The sequence below is a fragment of the Hyaena hyaena genome, unplaced genomic scaffold (genome assembly GCF_003009895.1).
Source record: "Hyaena hyaena isolate Hyena2069 unplaced genomic scaffold, ASM300989v1 scaffold_1339, whole genome shotgun sequence".
In the NCBI taxonomy this organism is placed as follows: Eukaryota; Metazoa; Chordata; class Mammalia; order Carnivora; family Hyaenidae; genus Hyaena; species Hyaena hyaena.
In genome coordinates, this window is record NW_024081973.1 from 275,982 (window position 1) to 302,758 (window position 26,777).

At 37.8% G+C, this 26,777-nt stretch overlaps 1 protein-coding gene across 1 annotated transcript in view; it reads left to right on the forward strand.

Moving 5' to 3' along the window:
• The window catches only part of TES (testin LIM domain protein), a 48,474-nt gene that overhangs the window by 14,387 nt on the left and 7,310 nt on the right, over positions 1-26,777 (forward strand). Inside the window, exons 2-5 of the mRNA XM_039223371.1 lie at positions 9,655-9,740; positions 23,791-24,043; positions 24,943-25,278; positions 26,547-26,762. Coding sequence (XP_039079302.1) covers positions 9,655-9,740; positions 23,791-24,043; positions 24,943-25,278; positions 26,547-26,762 — 891 coding nt within the window. The remainder of the gene's footprint in view (positions 1-9,654; positions 9,741-23,790; positions 24,044-24,942; positions 25,279-26,546; positions 26,763-26,777) is intronic.

Sequence of the window (26,777 nt, forward strand, 5' to 3'; positions counted from 1 at the left end):
ATCTATTCCCTTCCCCTTGAATGGGCTGGACCTGGTCAGTTGCTGCCAAAGAGTGTAACATGACAGAAGTGATAGTATGTCCCTTCTGAGATTAAAGGCCACAGTTTCCATCTAGGGTGCTCTCACTCTCTGGGATCACTTGCCCTGGGAAAAACCAGCTGCCATGTCAGGAGGCACCCCTATGAGACAGCTTAAAAGTATATCTTGGCCCCAGTCAAGCTTTGTGATGACTGCATCTCCGGCTGACCCTTGATTGCAATGTGGGAAGAGATCCTGAGCCAGTACACCTCGTTAAGCCACTCCCAGCTGGCCGACTGTGAGATCATAAATGTTTATTTTCAGCCTCTAACTTTTGGGGGTAATTTGTAACCAATGCAGAGATTTCCCATTATAAATGTAGAAATTTAGTGATTTGAAAAAAATGAAAGTACCATTTCAGTTTTTGCCTCATTATATTACCCCACGGCACTATATGGAATCTTTTATATGATGTGTAATATATGACATAGAAAATAACTTTCAGTACTAATGATAACTCTACATATTTTGAATAAAGATCTTTCAAGTTTGAGATCCAATTTGTTCATTTATATTTCACTGTTTTTTTAATTTTTTCTTTTTCTTTTTTCCAAGGGGTGATATAAATACATTTTGGATTCATTGTTTCTTTTAAAACATTTTCTCTCTTGTTATAACACTGGAAGAAACCTATTTTGCATCGGGATCCTGGAGATTTTCCTCGACTCATACTCTTTTTTTTTGAGGGTCCTCTTGCATGTGTGAATAATCACCTCAGGGCCTTCAGTGTTAGTGCAGCTGGTGGGCAGACGTTCAGGTTCCTTGTAATCAGTCTCACATTTGTCTAAGAAGGAGGAGCTCCTGGCTAGTGATGAACAGGCGGTCTTTGAGATCAAAACCTATTGTTCCAGAGAAGTTATAGACATGGAAGATTACTTATTTAAATTATTATTTGTCTTCAAACTCCCATTTTTCAGAAGAAAAAAATGACGACTTTGTAGTTAAGAGCTCAGGGTTTGCAGTTATAATTGCTAAGATTCAAATCTCAGTTCTGCCACTTGCTAGCTGGGCAGTCTTAGACAAATTATTCAATCTGTCCAAGTCCCAGTTTTCTCATGTGCAAAACTGGGAATATAATCCTTTCCCATAGGTTGTCTTGTGAATTAAATGAGATGGTGTATGTATTATGCCTGGAAGTAGTAACATCTTAACAAATGGTGGTGATGGAGGTATAAATACCACCATCAGAACCACTAGTGCTCCTTAAAAAAAGTATAATTAGAAATGTTTCAAGGTATCATACCAGAACTAAAATTCATTACTGATTTGTAGAAAAATGCAGCAGGATCTACTTCTGATCTTGTCAAAAATTTACCATATTTATTGAAGTTGTATCGATGTCTTAGGTAATCTGCTGCATCTCAGACTGAAAGTAGACAAATTGCCTTGGTGACAGTTCCTGTGTCACTTACTTGATACTGGTACTGCCTTAAGAAATATAGGGGCATATTGAGTGGGAGTTATCTATTTAATTTGTTAAAGTTCCAGGAAGATTGACACAGTGCCTCCAGAATAGAATTTAATATAAACTATTTAGACTGAAAGATCATTTGTTTCCTTTTTTCCCAATACAATAATCTGTGTGATGGTTTACTACTGTGTGCGAACAAAAAGATGTCAGTCCATTTGGTTCACAATGGATTTATGATATAGATTCATGTAGGGCTCTGGCTTTGAAAGTTATGGCACTGAAAAACTGAAGGAATGTGGAAATGAATTCTAGGATCTACAATGAAGAGTTTTATTCTCATTTGCTTCTGTATAAGTGCTATTGATAACTAAAGACCATTAATTGATTATTCTATTCTTGAGCTATAATCCTTGGTATCAAGTTAAAAATTCTATTTCTTTCTATTTTCAAAAAACTAATTTACTCTTTATTTAATCCAAGATCTTTCCATGTTCATGACCTACATTTAGGCATTTGTGATTAAGAATGGGCATTCTGCAATGCAACTGACCTGGCACAAGTTAACAATTCTTGGCTCCAGCTTTTTCATCTGTATGAAAATGCAGATAATAATTAACAGTGCTTCAGACTTTCACAGGTTTGTTGTGAGGATAAAATGAGATGATCCGTGTAAAAATCTTAGAACCATGTCTGGCAAAAACCACCTCTACCAGAGCTTTTTTTACATTTTGTAGATTTATTTTTTATTATTATTATTTTTTTTTGAAAAGCAATGGGAGTTCCTGGAGTAAAAGTATCATGTTAAAGGTCATTAGATAATTAAGACCAGTATTAAATAAATAAGTATGTAAACAAACAAATAAATAAATAAAACTTTCTGGGATTTCTGTCAAGCTCAGTCTCTGTGACAAGCATCAGGAATGTAAATATGAGCAAGAAACTTATATTCTAATGGGGTAAACTGATGTGTAAATAGTCATAGCATAGTAGAAAGGGACTAAATAATAGACTGATGGGAATTTAGAACTTGGCTGAAAATAGTCTAAGAAGGACATCACACAGTAACTGATGTTTGGATTAGGTCTATAGAAAGAAGGATTTTGCCAGATAGAGGGGAAAGGGAATGAGATCCAGCAAGTGGAAAAGCTTCCCTGGAAGCAGAGATTTGCGGGGGAGGTGTAGGTTGAAAATGACATTCTCTGCCATGCCAAGGCATGTGGAGTTCACTGAACTCATTAAAAGCATCTAACAAGGGAAATGTGATCATCTTTAGGTTTTATTAAAATAATTTTGAGAGAGGGAGTGATCAGCTAGGAGAGTGTGGTCCCAGGTTGACATGATAGAAGTTTGAACATTGAGCAGTGGAGTGGAGGTGAGAGAACAGACTATGTAGTTCCTAGAGGACAGACTGGCAAGACTTGAAGCATAGTAAGCATGGCTAGATAGAGACAAGGAGGACTCTGGGGCCCAGTTTGTGTGACTAGTTGAGTGGTGACGACTCTTCATTCTTCCTCTTATGTATTTCAAACTTCAGTGAGAGATGCAAAGTTTTTGTTCTTATAAGCAAAGAAAAAGATACAGCAATTTTATGAGACATGATTAATAGTAGCTCTTAATTGTAATAAATTATCTCTTTGTATTCTCATCTAAGAAATTTGCCAAACTACATAAAAGTTCAAGGATACCTCTATTTTTATATTTAAGTCTGGTTTTCTGTGTAACTTAGCCTTTTTTGGGGGGGAGGAGGTGGGTACTGCAATTGTTGATGGAGATTGGAAAGCAGCCAAGGAACAAAAAATGGAAAACAATTTAAGTTTTTGTGTCACAAATTAATCAAAATGTATTGATTCAAGTGGGGAGAATTTTTTTTTTTTTTTTTTGGAAATGGAGTTCCTTTGTTCAGGATATTCATTTGTATGAACAAGATCTAAAATGCTTCTTTAAGAATATAATATGAATATATATATTCACATATGTGATAGGTAGGTAAATAGACATGTATATGTACAGAGAGAGAGAATTTATGTATATTTCATATAATCTACCTTGGTCTGCTTCATTCCAAAATGATTAAAGAAGTCTTAGTAACACTTGCTTGTTTAGTAACCACATATGATTCTTTGCTCCAGAGGGAAATTTGGTTATGAAAACAGCATGAATCAGATGATCTCACCCTGAATACTGCATAATATCTTCCAGATTCAATTATCTCCAAATCAACTCAGACCATGTTTGAAATACCAGATGTTCCCTACCCTTCTTTCCTTTTTCTTTAAAGTATCTGACATCAATACCCTTTCCTGGGTCAGAAGGGTCACTTGAAATGCTGCCAACCTATCTGGTTACCTGAAATTATGAATACAGAGAAATTGATACCATTTCTTACCCTCGAATACTAAGCAGGGGATGTTTGGAGGCACAGATCATGACAATGTAAGTTCAGAATCTGGAGCCTGTAGTTAAAGGATATTTAAAAAATCTTATTTGTCTAGGACTAGTATTCCAGGATAAATAGTATAGTCATTTTTATTTTTTTCAAATGACTTTGGTAGGTATTCCTAAAGCCTGACCATAACTTTTCCAAATATAGTCAATGCAAAGGATCTGTTTTTTTGGACACTGAAGAAGAAAAATTAATCTGTCATATCCTTATATTGACACTGGCCAGAATGTGTTACTAAAATTATATGAAGTAGAGAGCTTTGGGACCTGTGTGCTTATGAAAAACATGTGTTTTTAAGCACCAAGTGTTGATTCTGCAGGGAATACCATCTCACATTTACTGTTAAAATGATTACATGCAACAGAACTGTATCTCAGCTCTTGGAACTTGATTTTTTTGTTTCCTATATAAACAACTCCTCCAAACTGAATTCCGAATGATTCTAACCTATAAGAGACAATCATCTATTAGCTTTCTTAAATGACTGCTGCCTATTTAGTGTTTAGATGTTGAGCAGATGACTGTGCCAAATAACAAACTAAGGAAAAGTTAATCTGAAACATGATTTACAGTCATAATTTTAGAATTAAAAAGTTTGCTAGAGTTGATCTAACTCAATCCCTTCATTATCCACATGAAAAAAAAAAAAAAAAAAACCAGAGAAGGAAAAGGACCTCTGAAATCCCTGACCCTGGCAGTGACACCAGAAAACCAGACCACAGTTTCCAACTCCCTTGAGTGCTCTTTCTACATTTTCATGGTTCTCTGTTTAGCCAAGTCATTCTTAATCATTTGCTTAATACCTGGGATGACTAATTCTCACAATACATTCCCTATGAGCACACATATCTTGGTGTTTATATTAGTCCAGGGATCTGGACTTCACTTTCTAAACAGCCAGGTTGCCAGCACTTTCTGGATTCCCCCTTCCCCTGTACCACTGCCTCCCTCACTTCCCTGCACACACTCTGGGTATCATTAATTAAGAACGTCTGTTCTTACCCCTCACCAAGAATTCTCAAGCCCAGACATGTGGGAAGAGAACAACCTATAAGATCTGGATGTCTGAGAGTAACAGCCAAGGCTCTTGAGGAATGAAGGATGCTAACCAGAAGGTTCAGCCTGTGCTGAGGATAAAGGGGAGGGAAGAAGTCTAGGCAGAGGAGTCTTGGGTCCTTCATTTCAGGGAATCCTCAACACCAAAGTGAAAGAGGGAGAGAAATTGGCTGAGCCCTTAGGGCACATGGAGTTCCAGACCCTTGCACTGGAAGAGTTGGAGAATTTCAGCTTCTGTGACCCCTGCTCAAAAAGGTCTGAGAATAGGGCACTGAGAAACTGTCTGATGCAGCTCCAGCTCTGAAACTCATTTTATTATAGAGTGGAATTAGTACCCTTGCCTTCATGTGATATATGTTTGACTTGTCAAGGGAAGGATACCAGATGCTTAGATCCCTAAGTTGTGGCAGGAACAGAAACAGAAACAGAAGAAATTTCCTCATACCAGTAGAGATATGTCTGCTCTGGTGCAATTTTATCATATAAATTGGATTTCAAAGGATTAGGGAACACACTGCATTCTAGATGTGGAATTAGGCACACACTAGCATGTGAACCACATTTCTTTGTTATTAGTAGCACTGTTTTTTATCAGAGGTTTATAACAAGAGAAAGAATATGGAAGAAGTTCTCACCCAGTAAGTGGCATGGGTTAGAGATCTTCATTGCTGGATATCAATGAAGTTGAAGTCTTATACCTATATATTTATAGCTATAAAAATAATTTCTTTTAATGAAATTCCTCTAGGAAAACAAGTTCATTCCCAGCCTGAAACTCTCCCTCATAATGTTAGCTGTGAACAATGAGTTTAAAAGCTAGGTATCTTTTTCATTGTGTGTTTATTCATTTTTTATTTTTTTATTTATTTCTGAGAGAGAGAGACAGGGCGTGAGCTAGGGAGGGACAGAGAGAGAGGGACATAGAATCTGAAGCAGGCTCCAGGCTCTGAGCTGTCAGCACAGAGCCTGATATGGGGCTTGAACCCACAGACTGTGAGATCATGACCTGAGCTGAAGTCGGATGCTCAACCTACCGAGCCGCCCAGGTGCCCCCATTGTGGGTTTATTTTTAATTAGAACTGCTTTCATTGAATTATGGCAGGAGAGTGTATCGTACTGATACATGATCTCATTCCACTTTTTCATGTTCCTGTTTCCTCTCTGTGATACTGTGAGAGTCTCCTTGGTCCTTGTGTCTGAGCATTTGGGGAAGATGAAAGTGTGTGTGTGTGTGTGTGTGTGTGTGTGTGTGTGTGTGTGTGTGTGTGTGTGTGTAGAGGCTGGAGGGATACTTTCTTCAGGTGGTCATAAACTGTGCTAAGAGGAACCTGTATGGAGCCAGCGTGGGTGGAAGAACATGGGAGCAGTGCTTTCTGAGCTCTCTGGAGAAGGCTGCAGAGCCATTTTCTCAGATTACTGCTTCTTTCAGAGTCAGGTGTCCTAACCTCCCTGACGGGTCCCCTCTGTGGCTTGACCAGCAGAGCTTGAGGGGTGCTCTTGTTCCCTGACTCCCCACCACTACATCTCTCTAGTGCTTCTTCCTTACCAGTCTCATCCTTGGAAGATTATTTTTTTCCTTGGGAAAAGGAAAAGAAAAGGGGAAAACAGAACCCCACTCAGCCTGTTGCAAGTCTGGTTCTATCACCTTTCCAGTGCTCTAAGGTATCCCTGCTCTAACAATCTGGCCTAACATCTGGCCTGCTTCTGCCAGATGCCTTCATATAACTGTCTCCTCATCTTGAATTTGCTTTGTCCTCCTCCTGGCTGAGTTAGGAGCCACTCATCCTTTCAGCGCAGTTCAATCAATATTTGTTTAAAACACCCTTCCCAACCTTCCTGACAGATTCATATGTTCCCGATCTAGAGCTCTCAGTCAGCTACATTTGTAGTCCTTTCCCTTGAAACAGAGATGGGCCAGGAAATCTTTGGAAGCCGCACAGATGCTCTACTGAGGCACAGTGGAGCGCCTGCCACACATGGGGTGTGAGGTCAGCGTGCTGTTCACTTAGCTGTGCAACTAGGAGCAGAACTGCTCTCCTATTGATTTTCCTTTCCTGGCCTCTTACACCAGGGGGATGGCCAGGCCTGTCCAGCAATAAGAGCACGTGGGCCACTTTAAAAGACATGTTCATGAAACATCACCAGTTCTAATAATTCTAATAGATAAACTGATGACTATTTTAAGAAGATAAAAAAGCAAGTAGGAAGGAAACAATTTGGCCCTTACAAAGTCAGCAATGAGCTACTCTGGGCCTTAGTGTCAAACCTCTGCCGACCTAGTGGGGTTCTAGTTATATTAGCTAAGCTTCCAAGTTTCATTCAGAATTAGAGAAAAAGATGCTATTCTTCCAGTGTGTTTGCAGTATTTTATTAAGGCCAGTGTTGCTCAAACCAGGTGGTTCAGATTTGAAGGCAGGTAAGAACTTAATATTAACTCAATCTCATATGTGTGTGCATATATCTGTCATGAGATAAACTGTATTTCTTACTGTGAATGATACACAAGAGAGTTTAGAAGCAGCTGATTTGACCCGAGCTATGTGATTAAGCCTTAATAACGTCATCTTGATTTTCATTTTGGATCAGAGTTTGGCAGGAGATGAATGGAACACAGTATGAAGGAAACCCATATACTAGGTGGATTCAGGATTGTTAACTCTCCCATAATGGAAAACTTGAAAGAGCTTGAAAAAGAATACACTTTTTTAGACTGATGTTCATTTTAGTCTGGATATAGTAATGGAGAATATTCTTTAATTACATTCCTTACAAAAGACCAGAAAACTCAAGTAACCAGTTCCTCTCTCTCTTGCTTACCTCATTTTATTTCTGTACAATGAGCTGTGATCACTGGTGACAAAGAAACAATTTAATTCCTTAAAAAAATAATAAAAAGTGTCATCTAGTATTAAACTATATAATTCTAACATTTTTGGAAAGTTGGTAATGGGGACATGGCAAAGGTGATGAAGTTTAGCTAATACTGGACAGATTTTTATCACCTTTGGAGAGTATGCTTGGGATGGTCTGTCTTAAAAATAATATAGGTTCCCCTGAGCAGCTGGGTAGACCTTCATTATGGTAAGAGGATGTGGTCATTTTCATTAGGAAAAAAAGGAAGGACTTCATCTGAACTTCAGGGCATGGTCAGACTGATCTTTCAAGGAACAAACTACAGTGTGGTTTAGATTGCATAGCAAAAACAGAACTTGGTAAAGTTACAAAAGGGTGCCATGGTAGAAAATCTATTATTTGTCCAGCTTGGACTCCTACCCCAGGTACTAGGTGCTAACAAATTTGTCAGGAGTCACTGATGTGATATTTAAAACAGAGTAGCCTGGTTGCTGGTGATTTGCCGATGGGCTGATACAAAATGGGCCACTCTTTAATATGAATAGTTGGGTAACAGAGTTTATATTGCCTTCTTGTGTCCTTCCCTCATCTGTACCCCTTCCTCTTCTGTTTATTAAGTCATGTCTCAGCAAGTTCCCAAGGATTGTTGTTTAATGTGATTTTAAAAATAGTTTGCTATAATTAAGGCAGTAGTACACCCCCCTGTTCCCACTCCAGGCATAAAAACACAGGCTTTGAAAGTGTCAGAAGGACCTGGACTCAGATCACTTCTCTGCCATTTATTTTCTTGTTGATCTTAAGCAAGTTCTGTAACCTTTCTGAATTTCAGTTTTCGTCTCTAGAGAATAATATTGCTTGTGAGATTTTATAAGATTTTGATAAGTGCTTACCTCTATTCTTTGCATTCAATATATGTTTGTTATTGCTATTATACTTATCATAAATAATATTTTGAGTATAATAAGTATATAAATAATGAATAAAATGGATCATATGTTAATAAAATAAATTAATAATAAGTAATAAATGAAATAAAATTATTTGAATCATAATTCCTAAAATCTTTTTTTATATTCCTTGTTTGCTATAAAATATTTCATTTGGGGATAGGCTTGCTTTCCAAGCTCTGGCTCTTTAACTGTTCCCTGTTCCTATTGCATACAGGGTATTTAGTGACCAAAGAGATAAATTCATGACTTTTTGCAACTTGCAGTATTTGTAGTCCTCTAAACAGTTGTATTCTGATGCTTTTCCTTTCATGAAAAAAGCAGTAAGAATACAAGGTATGTTGGGTAGGTATTTGAAGTCCCCATATCCATATCTAAGTGTCATCATTGACCAAACAATGTGATACTCATAAAAGATTTGTTTGAAAGTTCTATCAACAGGAGTGGTCATATGTGGAATTTAAGAAACAAAAAGATGAACATAGGGAAAGGGAAGCAAAAATAAGATAAAAACAGAGAGGGAGACAAACCATAAGAGATTCTTAAATACAGAGAACAAACTGAAGGTTGCTGTAGGAGTATTGGGTGGGGGAAAATGGGGTAAATGAGTGATGGGCATTAAGGAGGGCACTTGTTGGGATGAGCACTGGGTGTTATATATAAGTGATGAATCACTAAATTCTATTCCTGAAAGCATTATTACTAATGATTACATTACATTATTGTCATGTGTTAGCTAACTTGGATTTAAATTTTAAGAAATGTTTAAAAAAACCAGGAGTGGTAAGTAGAATTAGAAGTGCAGTTTATTGAATTTTTTAGATTTGTAAAAAATGTTATAACACACATTGTTTTCTGCTTAACAGATGGGCTTAGGTCATGAGCAAGGATTTGGAGCTCCCTGTTTAAAATGCAAAGAAAAATGTGAAGGATTCGAACTACATTTCTGGAGGTAATGTTTTGAAAACAACAACCACATCAGTAATTTCTGCTCTTTGGCATTGCTTCCTCAGACAATGGAGATCTCTTATAAATTCTCTAGCATGGTTGTTAAGTTTTAGATCTGTCATATTCTTTTCTATGAAATAAATAAGAAATAAAGCTATTCTGTCTTCCTATCATTAAGTGTGACTGAGCTAATTGGACCATCGTAACTATATTTGGAATCGTTTACTTGCTGTCCTTCAGATTTCCTATGAGTCTAGAATACTGAATATGTCTCTTTTCTGAGCAGCAGATAAGTTTATGGTAATCTAGAACTGTTGACTCATTATAATTCTTTTCTTAAAAATCGGTAACTTTGTGCATCTTATCTATCTGTATATTTGCAGTAAACAATAAATATGATTACTTAAGCGTTCCTGTGGCTGATTGTCAGGACATAGACTGGAATCTAAGGATTCTTCAAATTTTTGAGCTATAACACTTGATTTAAAAAAGTAATAATTCGGGGCGCCTGGGTGGCTTAGTCGGTTAAGCGTCTGACTTTCGCTTAGGTCATGATCTCGCAGTTCGTGGGTTCGAGCCCCGCGTTGGGCTCTGTGCTGACTGCCAGCTCAGAGCCTGGAGCCTATTTCAGAGTCTGTGTCTCCCTCTCTCTCTGACCCTCCCCTGCTCGTGCTGTCTCTCTCTCTCTCCTAGAAATAAATAAAAATATTAAAAAAAAAAAAAGTAATAATTCATTGCCATCATTGCCTTGTATCAAGTTGAAGTACGTGGAGGACAAATGTTGGTGGATCAAAAAATGTGAATTTTGTGTAGGTCTTATTTACACATATGCTATATAAACCTGAAAATCAGTATTTCAAACCAGTTCTTCTGAAGAATGTAAATGTTGTTCATCAATGACTGTCAAGACTATTATGGTAGTTGATGTAAGTCTATTCAAATTAGAATCAACACATTATTGTTAGAAGAAAAAAGTTAAAATGATCAACTGTACATTATTAGGATGTAGGGTGCCTTGTTAGAATAAATCTCACGTGAGAACCACTTCTGAACTGCATATTTCCATAGAAAACTCCCTAGAATAAAAATTCCATCAGCTATTGGGACCATGTATGATGTAAGTTAAAGGAAAATGTAAACAAATAAAATTTGAAATATTGGTTTCTTTTAAAAGCTAGTTTTTTTTTTGCAAGTTTTAGGAAACAATGACAGTTGTTTTAAATTGTGAAGGTGATGGAAACCTCAGCCTGTGCAGAAATGATGGTACAGTTCTTTATTTGTAGGGAGCTAAAATTTTTCAGGGAGTTTTTTAGTTACAAGACTTTCATAGATCTTCCCTGTGCCACCTTTTTAAAAGACATAGAAGTTAGGCAACGTGTCTGTTGTGGTTTTGAAAGGTTAAGTCACTAGACACAAAATAGTTTTCATGGACTAGAATATTTCAGCTCCTTATGTGCACATCATTCAGCTGTGCTCACAAGTGGGCTGTAGAGAGAGTTGCACTGCCCTCTGCTGGGCATGATTCTTACTGTACAATCTTAAAACATCTTTAAAAATCTTTTTAGTTTGACCATACAGTTGCCAAAAAGTGCTAATGAGATTTTTAAAGCTCATTCCTAAATGATAATATCTTTTCTCTAGAGCAGAAGGCTATCTTAGAGTAATTCTTGTGTGTGGTACAATATTTTTCTATTCCAGATTACTATAAACTGAGATTTTCAGATTTTAAAAAATCAGAGAAGAGCAGATTTCTGTGGCATGAAAATCACTTTTAATTTTAATTTTTTCACTAACCTACCTTGATGTACTCTGAAAATCTGCAAAGAGCCATAAAAGACTATGGTTTTGCCCAGCTTCCAACCTAGGTTGGGTTTATATACTTCATCCAGATGGTATTACTTAGTAAATCTGTCTTCTTCTTCCTGGCATGAATCTGGACATGTTTCTCTCTTAGAATTCTTGATAATTCTCTATTTCACCATAGCTGGAAAGATGGAGGGCATGTGCATTTGACCTCCAGATAGCCATTTTCAGTACAGTCTTTGAAGTAAAATATGCAAGGCTGATTGTCTTGAGCATAGTGAAGATCCCAGGTCTGGCCCCAGGCCACAGACTGCTGTGATTGAGGTGGACATGGAGTCCCAGGATCCTGCCCACTTAGCTCCCTCGTCTATCCTCATTGTAACCCTTGACTTCTAGGACCCAAAGGGCTTCCTGGGGCACATTGTGAAAATCAAAGCTAAATTATTCTCCACATTTTATCAGTCTGACTTCCATTCAGCCACAAGAATGGTCTTGAAAATGGATACTATTGTGTACTTCCCAATAGCTTAAGTATCCTCATTGCTTTTCCCCAAGGCTCTATCCTTTAGGACAAATCTTTGGCCTAAAACCTCAACATCTAATCCTGCTTGCGTGTCCAGTCTCCTCTCCCACTTCTCTTCCAAGTACACTCTATTTCAACTGCTGAGATATATGCTGCTCCCTGAAATTTGTGTTTTTTTGTACGTTTCCTTCAGCTGGAAAAAAACTATATTTTACTCCATGAAACAAAGGTCCTTCCTATTCTTCAGGACTGTCAAGCATTACCTCTGAGAACTGTTCCTTACTCCCTGTATTAGCTCAGGCTTCCATAGCAAAATACTATAGACTGGCTGGCTTAAACATCAGAAATTTATTGTCTTCTAGTTCTGGAGGCCAGAAGTCCAAGAAGTTCAGTATCAGCATGATTGGGTTCTGGTAAGAAACCTCTTCCTGGTTTGCAGATAGCCACATTCTCTCTGTGTCTTCACATGTCCTTTTTCTCCATGCATTCATATGGAGAGAGAAAGATATGTTCTCTCTTCTTGTAAGGCCACAAGGCCTATCAGATTAGGACCCTACTCTTATGACCTCATTTAATTTTATCTTCTAAAAGCTCTATCTACAAATATAGTCAAGCTGAGGATTAGAGCTTCAACATATGAATTGGGGGGACACAGTTCAGTCCTTTCCACCCTCTTCCCTACTTCTACATACCCCCAAGTAAAGGGTCATTTAGTTTTTTATAACTGCTGTAGCACACCTTGACAGGATCTCTTCCATTCACTCTCCAAATCCATTCCACACCCTTATGCATGGTACCCTAGGCCATCCTTTAGGAGGCTGACCCCTAAGGACTGCAGCAGTGGGCTACCTTGTCTTCAGCAATGGAAGATGCCAACAGGAAGTCTGAGTGATGAAGAATTGTGAGGTCTTATTTATTTCCTGGCTCCCTACAAATATACAAGGAAGTTAAAATGGCTTGTTTAGCCTATTAGTTATTAATAAGAAATATAATTTATGAACATTTCCTATGTGCCACATTGTAATAAGCACTTGTAATGATTTTCTATTGCTGCACAACAAATTACTCTAAATTAGCAGGTTAAAACAATACCTATTAATTGATTAAACATCCATTTACACTTTAGGTCAGAAGTCAAGACTGGCTTAGCTGGATTCTCTGCTTAGGATTTCAAAAGGCTGAAATCAAGGTTTTGGCCAGATTGAAGTCTAATCTGGAAACTGGGGGAATAATCTGCTTCCAGGTTCATTTGTGATGTGGGTAGAATTCATTTCCTTCATTTCCTTGTGGTTGTAGGCATGAGATCCCTGTTTCTTTGCTGGCTGACAGTCAGGGACTGTTCCCAGCTTCTAGAAGCCACTCACATTCCTTGCTACATGACCACCTCTGTCTTCAAAGTCAGTAACAGTGCTCTGGAATCCTTTCTGTGCCTTAAATCTCTCCGACTTCCTTTTTTGCTCCCAGCCAGAGAAATTTATGGTTTTTAAGGGATCATATGATGAGATTTGGCACACCTGGATAATTTCCCTTTGCCATACCATAGTAACATAATCATGAGAGAATGCGGGTCACAGGGGCTGTCTTAAAATTCTGCTTATCACAGCACTTGACGTACCTGTTTGTAACTACTCTTCATAATACCCTTTGGGATGTGATAGTATTCCCATTTAGGGAATGGGAACTCAGGGAAGTTAAATGACTTATCAAAGGCAAGGCTTATATATGGTGGAGTAGAATTTGGACTCAAAACTTGTCTAAACCTTCCTCCTCCTCATCTCTCTAGACAGGAGAACAGAAACTAGAACGCATGTTTACACGCTCATGACCAGTGAACTTTGGACTGCACCAGGCAATTTTCTCTGCAGTGTGGTGCTTTTATGACATATATGTCTTTTTGGACAATGATGCTTTAGCTATGAGCACTCTCTTTCTTCACCCCATCAATAATTACAAGACTAGGGGAAAATAAAAGTTGAAGATGACTGCCTGATACTTAATCAAATAAGAGCTACTATCTTCTGGACACACTGTCAAGTAATATTTAGAGCTAACAGATATTTATGAAATGTTAAGATACAAACTCAAGATTTCAATTTTTTTTAATGTTTATTTATTTCTGAGAGAGAGAGAGAGACAGTGTGAGCAGGGGAGGGTCAGAGAGAAAGGGAGACACAGAATCCAAAGCAGGCTCCAGGCTCTGAGCTAGCTGTCAGCACAGAGTCCGACGCAGGGCTCGAACCCACGAACCATAGATCATGACCTGAGCCAAAGTTGGACGCTTAACTGACTGAGCCACCCAGGTGCCCTGCAAACCCAAGATTTCAAGTTTATAATCAATTATTTCATATGAAAGTAGAGTAATATTATTTGGAATAGATCATTTGTTACACAAGTAGTGGAATTATTCTTTCATCTTATCTTCCATAAATCCATCTAATAAAACAGTAGCATTTTATAAGAAAAATGTTACTTGAATATAGCATACATCTGTTCAGTGAGCTTTTTTTTTTTTTTTTACAAAAATACATTTTATTTATAGTTGATTATTTTTAAGTAACAAAAAACTAACACTATGAAAGATCAACCAGCATACCAAAAGGACACTACCTAATATCATTCGAACAAGAGATTTGGCTGGGGATTCCATGACACATCATCTCTGGAAATTTCCAGAAAGGGCAATTTGCCATTGGGAAATAAAAACGGCTTCTTTGAAAATGTGCTTTGACAGTTTGAATCGCTCATTCTGATCAGTTCCACTCCTACTCTTCTCTCAACTTTTAAATTTCCACCTTCACTCAGTAAAGACCAAAGAAGCTCATGAGGGAAACGGAAAGATGGGCTCAAGAAGGCATGGACACAGCTGAAGCTAATGGGTCATGGGTGAAGGCAAGACAGGATCTCCTTCTCCAACAGACACCAAGTAAGCCCCCAACAGAGTTGGTGAGGGGACCAGAGTGTTCCCTCCCCTGGGCTACCTGAAATTTTGCTTTTGCGCCGCCAGTCAGCAGCTGGTGCCTCAGGGCTGCGAGGCAGGGTCCGCCCAGAGCTCCAGATGCCCGACTTGCCAAGCCAGGGAATGTGATTTACCACATCACGGTCACAAGGTCAGCAGCCCTGCCATTTCAGCAAATGTCCTCCTGCATCCATTGACCATGGGGGCACGGAGGGAAGGAACTGGCAAACTTCATACCTTTAAAAAAATGTTATTTACATTTAAATGTAAATCAACAGATTTTCTACACTCAGAAGCTCCTGTAAACGGAGGCTGCAGCCTGGGGAGACTGGGGAATCCACTCTTTCTGCTTCAAACAGGCATCAGTTGCCACTTTCTTCTGTATTGTTCGGCAGCACACACTGGACATTGTTGTTGAAGAGATAGAGGTTTACTTATCGAAGTCCATGTATCTATTATCTCAAAATAGAGAGAAGCTTGATCTCAGGCCAACTTCATTGCAAAGCAAAGAAAAACCTCCACAAATGACTGCTTTTCTTTTGTAGGATCTTAAAAGCTCTTAGCACTGATTCTCTTTCAGTTAGATCCTAGCTTGCAGGGTACTCAAGTTCCAAAATGACAACACCTTATCAAAAAACTTGTCAACACAAATCCACCATCCCCTCTCATCTGCTCTCTTTCTCAGCTGTTGTTTAATTAATGGGAGGAAAAAAAGAGTCAGGACTATTTATAGGTGCAGTCATCGACAGTACTGATTTTCATCCAATTCATCTGACTTTGAATATGAACCTTTAAAAGAAAAGGACTGAAGTTTCTTGACTGGAGTCAGTGCCCCCTTACAGACCGGAGGTGATTTTAATGATCACCGTCATGGCTGAATGAGAGAGAGAGAGTACAGTCTGACGCTTAATCAGATGCCTGCATTGCCTTTAACACAGAAACAGAGTTAACATGCAGAACTCATTGAAGACAGAGCAATGTTCTCCCTCTTCTGGTGATTTATTAAAATGTGGCATTGGACAGGGGTGTGCAGATTAGTGTCTCTTGTGACTAAGGCTCCATAGGAAATATACCCACAGTTCAAACATTTAACTTCACAGAATATCAAACGTATGGTCCCACACAGGGACTTCATGACATTCAATCAATTGAATAAGCCAAGAATCAAGTTGTTCAGGAGTCTCCTCTGTTGCCCAGAAGCCCCACCGTTCCCCTTTTCAGAGACTACGGGTGAGAAAGACTCACACATGGTCTATGCCTCAAGCCCCAACATGTTAGGCTGAGAAAGCAGAACACTCTTTCCTCAGAGTCTGGAAGTCCCACGGGGCTAAGGCCTTAGACCTGGAGCTCAAACACGTCTGTCTGTTTCTTGGCCAGCTTGGCCACCTCTTCCCGGATGGCCTTCCTGAGGCTCCACTGTGGAGATGTTGGTCAGGGGCGTGTCAGACGGGTCGTTCTTCCCGCGGCCGCCACGGATGGCCCCGGAGCCTGCGCCAGGCCGGGGTGCAGGCCTGCTGGCTGGCTGTACTGGCAAGGGAGCCTGGAGGGAGAGTTTTGCTGATAACGTGACCCGGGGTGCACCTCGATGTACCCAGGGAGGGGGACCGAATCGGCCCACTGGCCTGGGAGCTCGTTCTCTCCGACATAGGACGTCCAGGCCTGGTGCCTGTGGGACGACGGAGGCGTCGGGCCGAAGCAGCCGGTGAAGCCAGGTCTGTTGGCAGCTGGGGTGGCGAACACTGCCGGCACTGTGTTACCTGAGTAATTTAAAGCCGACTGGTCCAACTGCACCACGGTCACGGGGCCTCTGGACACCTGCGCGAAGGAGGGGCTGTTGTGCAGCTGGGCTGGTTCAGGCCCCACGGACTCAGCCATGCTGGTCTTGCTGCCCACGTCCCTGTTCAGAGAACTTCTGATTGGTTTAGGGCTGGCTGAAAACTAAAAATTCCCCACCATAAATGGATTAATCCTTGTGTTGAATTTTGTAACAAGAGGCCCATGCTGAAGTCCATATAAGTATACCCCTCTTATAAACAGGCAGCTTCCAGCCCTTTTAAAATATGGGTTGTAGCAGTGCCATGACCATACCTTTAAATCACTGTGAATGCTGGCAGCATGTCAGAGCACTCCAGTTGCTACTACTTGCCTTGTAAAAATATATACATATTTTTATATTTTTACAAATAGTGATACAAAAATAATTTCTCTTTGGGGAAGGGGATGGAGGATAGTTTCTTGACTGCTTTTAGCTTGAAACTATAAATCTATGTATTTTTCTGAGGCAGTACTTTTTGTACATTTTGGCACTCCCTCTCCTGGATTTAACTCAAGAAATCTGAAGTTGTAGTGTAAAAATCTGAGTCTACAGTCCTGATCTGTCGTTCATATTAACCTTTGCATTTGTATGTGTTAATGTGCTAAACTTTTTTATAAAAAAAACTTTTTCATACAAATAACTCTCATTCCCTCACACCTTAGAGGTTTTTACTCTGTCAGACTACGTTTGCATCTTTTTAAAAAGTCATTAAAAAGACCATCTTAAATAAACTGAATTCTGCATTCACTTCCCTTCTTTTCTTCCCCCACGTAAATTTTATTAACATCCTATGGAGAATTTGGGGAGAAGTGCTCTAGGACAGTTTATAAGATTTAGAGATTTGGCAATTGTGCTAAGTATGGTAACTTATAACTCCCCCAAAAACTGCTATAAAATAAATGTAGTAAACAAGCTACCTGTCTGCATATATCATCAAAAGTTACTGGTGGAGCATCTGAGGAAAGATACTAAACAAACCTTACATGTTTGTACATAGCCCCAGCAACATGAGTACTGAGCTCACCCATGCCATTTTGTCTTGTTTTAGGTTGGCATCAAACCAGGTTTTTAAAGTTCTTCATTTTCTTAAGGAGTGAATCTGAGTTATTTCAGGTTGGAATTAATTATGTGATAAATATCCTACTAATTCTTATGCCTTTTTTGGGTACCAAGATAATGATACCCTTTTCTCCCCAATTCCTCAACAAAATCTTCCTCTCAATAAACTTATTGGATATCTTCCTAATGGGTTTAAAAGTTCTTAAAAGATATTTGTAAAAATAAAGTTTTCGAATCTAAATATGAATGATTCAAATGTAAAACACTGTGGACTAAAAACTCCCAAAATTATTTAAAGAAAATTTTAAACTAGTAAATAGCATAGAGTTAAGTAGTAAGTAGCATGCATTTCTGTAATGGATAGTTCTTGGCACCTGGCCCAGATTTTATAGGTTTCTTTCTTGAATTGTGGTTTGTGGCTCTCCCTTTTTATTGTAGAAATGGAGCTCCAGGGCAAGGGGTCTGGAAGAGTTGTGGTCATTCCAGCTGCCATAGTGATGACAACTCTAACTGAAAGAACCAGCCCACCCCTGCTGACTCACATTTCTGCCAAGTGCTCTTTACCACAGACCACCATGTCGCGGCGAGGATGCAGATGGGGTTTATAATGTATTTGTGATTTTAAGAACTATCATGAATCAATCAGGCTTTCCCCACTTCGAAAGCTGAAAACTTTTTCCCTCATCACTGCTGCTATTAGTATATTGCTTAACCGATTTTACTTGCTTAATAAGGTATGTTGGGTGGGTGAGGGGGTGGATGGGGAAAATTTATATTCTCAGAATGTAAATCTTCCCAAAATAGCCAAAACAAATAATAAGAAAAAGTATAGAGTTGGTTCTTATATCATTGGTTAATATACCTTTTTATATATAACACTTTCATAGTAAATATAATTTATTTAATCATGTTACAGCTGGTCATAACTTGTGCTTTAGAAACCAGCAGGCTTTTTTTTTTTTTTTTAGGTGCTTTTTGTCTTTCAAATTCTAAAATCTAGTTCCTCTTATTTTCTGGTGTATATGTTGTTCTGGTGTAGAACTGGATAATAAACATTTCCAAAGGAAATCCATATCCTTCATCACATATGCTTGTAACATTATTACTTCTTCCTGTAGTCAGTCACTTTACTAATTATTAGGATGCATGCTATAGTTCACAGCCATATAAGGATCTATTTATCTATATTAAGAACTAAATTTCCACCCTGCCACTTTCCCCTCAGTAAGGTACAATTTGAAACTTGATCAAAAAGTAATGTGATAGCTTTATAAAAAATTATATAATTTTTGTTAACTGAAGAACAAGAATGAAGATCATACTGTAATAGAATAATATACTCCTTTTCACTGGGTGGGAGTATGAGATAACCAGATTTAAGAGTCTTTTAAAGCCGAACTAGAATCTGCAGACTCTTCAAATGCTTACCAAATAAAGATTTCTGACCAACGTGTGCACAAGGAAATTAGTTTACATCCCCATATCTCTGACTCCGTTTCTCTCTGTCTCAATCTCTTTCTGAGACTGCACAATTCAGATCTAACATGTTTGGTTTGGATACCTCCTCACCTTAAGAAAACAGGACACAAACAAATTTGTAATTATTTAATAATTTATCTGGTAAAGAGATCAATCTCATAAATTTTAGTTGTTTTTCCTAGTTTGTTGATGTAGAGAAATACAATTTTATTAATTTTAAGTCCAGAATGCTTCTTAAACTCTTATTGATATTAATACATTTGTATGATCATTGCATCTGTGATTAACAACAGTTTAACTTTTCCTTTCTGATGAATCCTTACAAGTTGTAAGGATTTGTTTGATTTTTCTTACTCCCCTGATTAGTACCCACAGGACTATATGAATAAAGTGATGGCAACGTTGCTTCCTTGCTTCAGATCCTAAAATGAATGCATTAAGCATGATGTGTGCTGAGTGTGGGCTTTTTTCCAGAAACCCTTTCTAAAATCCTGTCTAGTTTCCTTCTATAGCTAAAATGACTAAAGAAACTATTATCAGAAGGGATGTTGAAATGTATTGAATTTTTCTTTTTTCCTGCATCTTCATTAGTTTCTGCTATTATCTTTATTTTCCTTCCATGTACTTCAGGCTTATTTTTTCTAACTTTTTTTTAACTTCCTGAGTTGGTTCATTTTATTCTCTCTTTATTCTAATGAGCATGTTAGGTGTACCTTTTCTCCTAAGCACCCTTTTAGTTGTGTTCTGGAGTTGAAGAAACAATAGTTTTGTTTTCTTTTAATTTGTATTGTGATTGTTTCAATAGTGAATTTTTTAGGAGTCTTTTAAAACTGCTTTCTTTTTTTAAAGTTAATTATGTTGAGAGAGAGAGGGAGAGAAAGAGAGAGAGAGAGAGAGAGAGAGCAGGGAAGGGGCAGAGAGAGAGGGAGACAGAGAATCCCAAGCAGGCCCCATGTTGTCAGCGCAGAGCCCAATTTGGGGCTCAAACCCACGAACTATAAGATCATGACCTGAGCTGAAGTTGGATGCTTAATTGACTGAGCCACCAAGGCACTCCAAAATTACTTTTTGTTACTTTTTTGCTATTGATTTCTAGGATAATTATATTCTGTTTAGATAATGTGGTTGATGGTGATTCTTTGGGCATTTCTTTTCTTTTTTTTAAAAATAATTTTAATGTTTATTTATTTTTGAGAGAGAGAGAGAGAGAGACAGAGTGTGAGTGAGGGTGGGACAGAGAGAGAGAGAGATGCAGAATCCCAAGCAGGCTCCAGGCTCTGAGCTATCAGCACAGAGCTTGACATGGGGCTTGAACTCATGAACCATGAGGTCATGACTTAAGCTGAAGTCAGAAACTCAACTGGCTGAGCCACCCAGGCACCTCCTCTTGGGCATTTGAGACTTTGTCTATGGCACAGTATGTGTTCAGTTTTCTGAAGTGTTTCAAATGTTTCCCAAAAGCAGGTGTTCTTCAGTCACTGGATAAGATATTTTTTTATGTGTTTGCTTGTTCAGGCTTATGGTGTTGTTCAAATCTTTATTTCTAATTTTTTAGCATTACTATAATGTTTGTCTATTAAAGTTTTGGTGTTTTTTTATATAATTTGAATTTAGGTTATTAGGCTATATTAATTTTAGAATTGTTACATCATAGAGCTGATTTTAAACTTCTGTCACTGTGTAGTGACACTCTTTAATACTAATTAAATGAAAAAGCATTAAAGTGCATGATATTAAGGGTGTCTTACTTTTTGCTGGTATTTGCCTGATGTATCTTTTTACATCCTTTCACTTTCATCCTTTCTGTGTCCTTAAATTTTAAGTGTTTCTTCCAAGTTGTGTATAGTTTGATTGTGTTGTATTATCCAGTCTGAAATCCTTTGTCTTTTAACTGGAGAATTGAGTCCATTTATTGTGACTTTCGGTATATTTGGATTATATCAACCATCTTAATTTGTGCTTTCTAAATGTCCTAAGTTTCTTTTTTTCCCTCTTTTACTGCCTTCTGTTTAATTAATTGAATTTTATATTATCATTCCATCTTCTCTATATAAGTTTGAAATTATATGTACTATTTCCTCTTTAGTTATCTAAATAGCTTAACATGCATGCTTTAACAACATCTAATGTACATCTTCAATATGTTCCTGAACAATGTAAGGATATTCAAATGGTTTTTAAAACTTTCACCTCCTCCTTCTGATTTATACACTCTTTTTGCCCTATATTTACTTCCAGCTTAGGTTTTTAACACCACAATATCTGTCTACTTTGTTGTTTTCCTCTGTCACCTTTCCAGCTTCTGCTTCTTTGCCAGACTCCTTCCCGAGTCCTCTACCTTTTCCCTCTACTCTTGCCCAGGAAGTGAAAGTGATCTATTCAATTTAAATGCTACTGTGCCATTCCCTGACTCTCAAATTTATATTTTCTACCAGCCTACAGTTTTTAACACTAGAACTATATATCCTACAATCTACTTGATATCTTTATCCTGTTTCATAGGCATTTCAAACTTTTCAGTAGTTGAATTTTGGAGAACTTTCATCAACCTTCCCCCCCAATACCTAAAATCTATCCTTCTTTTATATTTATTGTTTTAATAAGTTACACTCCTCCTACCAGGTTACTCATCCTAGAAACCTGGGTTAATTTTTTGACAGACTGGGTCTTTCCTTTACACATCCAAATCAACCACAAAGTTTAGTCACTTTTACATTCAAGATCTTAAATCTGTTCCTTTTTTTTTTTTTTATCTTCAATGTTAAATACTCTAGTCCAAGCTATAACACATCTTACGTAGAGTACAAAAATAACCATCCAAGATATAAATTCCACTTGTGAAGTAGTACTGGATCCCTGTTACGTAGAACCGTGCCTTGCAAACTGGATGCACCATTGACATGTTAATTGGTCTCCCTGCTTCCAATTATGTCTACCCCTAATCCACTCTCATAGGTGTGACAGTTTTTGAAAATTGTGTTATTCCATTACCTAAAAGCCTTCAGTGCCTTCTCCTTATTCTAATAATGAAAGCCAAATTCTTTAATGTATCCTACAAGTCCCTGCATGATCTCATGCCTACCTTACCTCTCCAACCTTGACACTCCTCATTTATTTACTTCACTGCAATCATACCAGCACTCTCAGACTATGGGACCTAAAGGCACGAGCTCTTTCCTAATTCAGGACTACCACAAATACTCTTTCTACTCAATATTTGGAGGCTTTTCTTCTTCTTTCTTTACTCCATCACAAATACACACACATTTCATACTTATTTTATGCATCCTTCAGATCTCAACCTAAATATATTACTTTCTTATGGAGTATTGTTTTTATGGAGTCCTTTTATCACCAGTTCCAAGTCAAAATTATACCCTCTCAAAGTGTCTTGTACTTTTCTTTCCTATCACCAATGCAGTAATAGGGTATATCAATAAGGTACATTGCTTAGCACATGGACACTTGTATGTGTTGCATGAAAGAATGATTACCTGCTAGACCAGATTGGGGAAGGAGAGTGGTGTCTTTCATTTAGTGGTATCTTCCATTTCATTTTTCAAAAAGTCCAGAGACTTTCATTTATCTTTTTTTATACATATGAAAGCACATCGTAAGTGGTCACTGAGTGTTTGAAGAAATAAAAGAATGGGAAAGGAAAGAAAGAGAAAGGAGAAAGGAAACAGGAAATGAAAAAGGAGAGGAAAGGATATTAGAAAGGAGACAGGAAAGAAAATGAGGAAAGCTAAAGCTACATCTAGGATTATAGTCCCTGATCAGAAAAGCTATATAAACCACCCTCTTACTTAAAAAAAAACCCAAAAAACAAAACCTTGGGTAATGGCTATGAAATAAGTGTCACCATGCAAAAAAATATGAAACCTCTTTCTATAATAGGTTTTGGTAATTTTATTTACTTATCTATTTAACAAAATGAGGAATGTTCAGACATGCCCCCTTGAGCATACACTTGTCAATCAAAACCTAACTTTTTAAGGTTTTATAAAAGGAATACATTTCTATGTTTCCTTGCTTAAATTTATGGATAGCTACTTAGAATCCTCCACCCAATGGCTTGCCTTTCCATACCATTATATGGAATATATATAAAAGTATTTTTTTAATGTGTATTTAGTTTTGAGAAGCAGTGAGAGACAGAGCACAAGGAAGGGAGGGGAAGGGAAGAGGGAGACACAGAATCTGACGTAGGCTCCAGGCTCTGAGCTATCAGCACAGAGCCCGATGTGGGGCTTGAACCCAAAGACAGTGAGATCATGACCTGAGCCGAAATTGGACGTTCAACCGACTGAGCCACCCAGGCACCCCATAAAAGTATTTTATAACCTATAAATGTTTGAGCATATTTGCTTATTGATTAGGTATAATTAGTTATTGCCTACTTATCTCCAAAATTATAGAAAAATATGTCGTAACTGCAAGTGTGGCCAAGAAGAACATGATGTCCTCTTGAGCAATGAAGAAGATCGAAAAGTTGGAAAACTTTTTGAAGACACCAAATATACCACCCTGATTGCCAAGCTAAAAACAGATGGAATTCCCATGTATAAACGCAATGTCATGATACTGACCAATCCTGTTGCTGCCAAGAAGAACGTCTCCATCAATACAGTTACCTATGAATGGGCTCCTCCTGTCCAGAATCAGGCATTGGTAAATAATAAGGGGAAGGGCAGTTAAAGTTCTGGGGCTACTTATTTAGGGCAGTTCTTTAGTGACCTAATCAACCTCGAGATTGAGGTTCATTATTTTTCTTGGATTCCCATTACTTTGACTTCTAACTGCTATTGGCTTTTTGAAGCTAAGATTAGATACTTCGTAGAATTTTCTTGACTACTTAGATATGTTCATCTTTTTGAAGGAATGGTCTGACATTCTTAATAATTAGATGCAACACAGATGTTTTGTATAAATCTAGTAATTTCTAACTTACTCTTGAGAAGATTTCTCTTAAGATAGCAAAGAATATGTAAAGAATAGAATTTCTGTCATTTTTTTAGAACAAAAAAATGTTCAACATTATATCTTACTATGTAAGGCCAAAAAACAGCAATTTTGTGTCAAACTCCCTTTATTGTTAATCACAACTAAATATGACATTTGGAAGCCTTTTAAGAAGATTAGTTAAAATCATTCAAGTGAATCTTGTGATAATATTTTTTTGATAATTTTTTTATAATGATGAGAACATTGCTAATCTATATAGGTCATTCTAAACATCTAAACATGCCTTCTAAAAATTTATGCTCTCTTGCAAATATACATTTGTATATTTAGCTCAAGTAGACATTAGTAACTGAAATCTTTTATAAGCTGAAAAAAAAAAGCTTCAGTTTCATGGAGAAAATGTGTTTATTTTTACTGAACTAAATCTATTTACTGTACCTTTTTGGAATGTGTTTTCATCTCAACATATTTATATTATGAAGACTGTTACAAATGGATAGTCACATTTCTTTCTTAAGTAACTCGCTTCTGATGTGTATTATAAAATATTGCTTGCCTAATGGCCAGACCGTCTCCCAGTTAACACTGGTCTCCTTGTGGCTCAGGCCAGGCAGTACATGCAGATGCTGCCGAAGGAGAAGCAGCCAGTGGCGGGCTCCGAGGGGGCACAGTACCGAAAGAAGCAGCTGGCAAAGCAGCTCCCTGCACATGATCAAGACCCTTCAAAGTGCCATGAGTTGTCTCCCAAGGAGGTGAAGGAGATGGAACAGTTTGTGAAGAAATATAAGAGTGAGGCTCTGGGAGTAGGAGATGTCAAACTTCCGCGTGAGATGGATGAGCAAAGCCCCAACAGAATGTTCCTCCCTGGCGGGGATAGAAGCACCACGGCAGCAGTGGGGGCCATGGAGGGCAAATCGGCCGAACACAAAAGAACTCAGTATGTAAGTGGAGAGGTCACACCGTTGGCTCAGTTGGTGTATTTACTGGTTATTTCCCTTTCTTTGAACATTTTTTTGAGAAGCCATTCCTCTGTTTCGAAAAGGAGTAGGTGAAGGAAATAAATTAAAATTCAGTTTAGGTTTATTTTAGTGAATCATCATGTTAGAAACCTCTCTCTAAAGTGAGATTTTCTGATTATCTGTTGCCAAGGATAATTGTGAGTTGTATGTGTATGTGGTAGTTAGCATTGGTGTCATGCTGGAATATGACATACTAATCTAGAATCTATTTCTAAACATAATTTTGGTGTTGTTTATCTCTCCCACAAACAAGAATAATATATGCTTAGGTTAATTCAGTTTTGCTTGTGAGAACATGCCTAAAATTCAGATTTAAATTTATGTGAGTATACAGTTGACCCTGAAAAATGGGTTTGAACTGTGCAGGTCCCCTTATCGCAGATTTTTTTTATTAATACAATATAGTACTATAAATGTATTTTCTCTTCCATAGGATTTTCTTAATAATTTTTTTCTAGCTTTATTTTAAGAATACAGCATGTAATACATATATAATACATATAGCATACAAAATATATATTAATGGACCATTTATGTTATTGGTAAGACTTCCAGTTAACAGTAGACTATTAGTAGTTAAGTTTTGAGGTAGCCAAAATTTATATGTGGAACAAAAAGTTATTCATGGATTTTTGACTGTGTTGGGGAATCAGCACCCCTAACCCTGGTATTGTCTGAGGATCAACTATATAGTCAATCATATTTTTAAAAAATCTCCTAGAGAGAGAAATTGAAGTCTTTTTTTATGCCTCTAAAGTAGAACATTATGACACAGATGAACAAGAAATAAGAGCTAAACTTAGTGTAATATATTTCCATAGATCCAACCAATAAGGCTTAGTCCTGTTAAAAAACAAGAAAAGGTACTAATAAGTTCTAAGATAATCATTTTGAGACAATCACTTAAAAATTGTGAAAATTACTGTTAGCCTTTTTCTGTAAGTGACTTTAATTCAGGAAACAGTGCTCTGTTACCAGCAGGGCACAAAAGTTAGGTTTAAAGAGCCTGGAGGAAGCCAAGGGAGTCTACTTCCTAGAAGTACTGACACGTGATTGTCTCCATGGACAAATTACTAATGTTAGTAGAAATGATTTCTCTTGTAAATTGTTTCTCTGCATCCCTAGTAAACTGATGATGAGAAATATCCAGCCTACAATGACCATATTATTTTGGATGGCTTCCCTTTCAGTCCTGCTACTGCTGCAAACTGAATATGAAGGAGGGTGACCCAGCCATCTATGCTGAAAGAGCCGGTTATGATAAACTGTGGCACCCAGCCTGTTTTGTCTGCAGTACCTGCCATGAACTCCTGGTTGACATGATTTATTTCTGGAAGAATGGGAAATTATACTGTGGCAGACATTACTGTGACAGTGAGAAACCACGATGTGCTGGCTGCGATGAGGTATGTTCTCTCCTT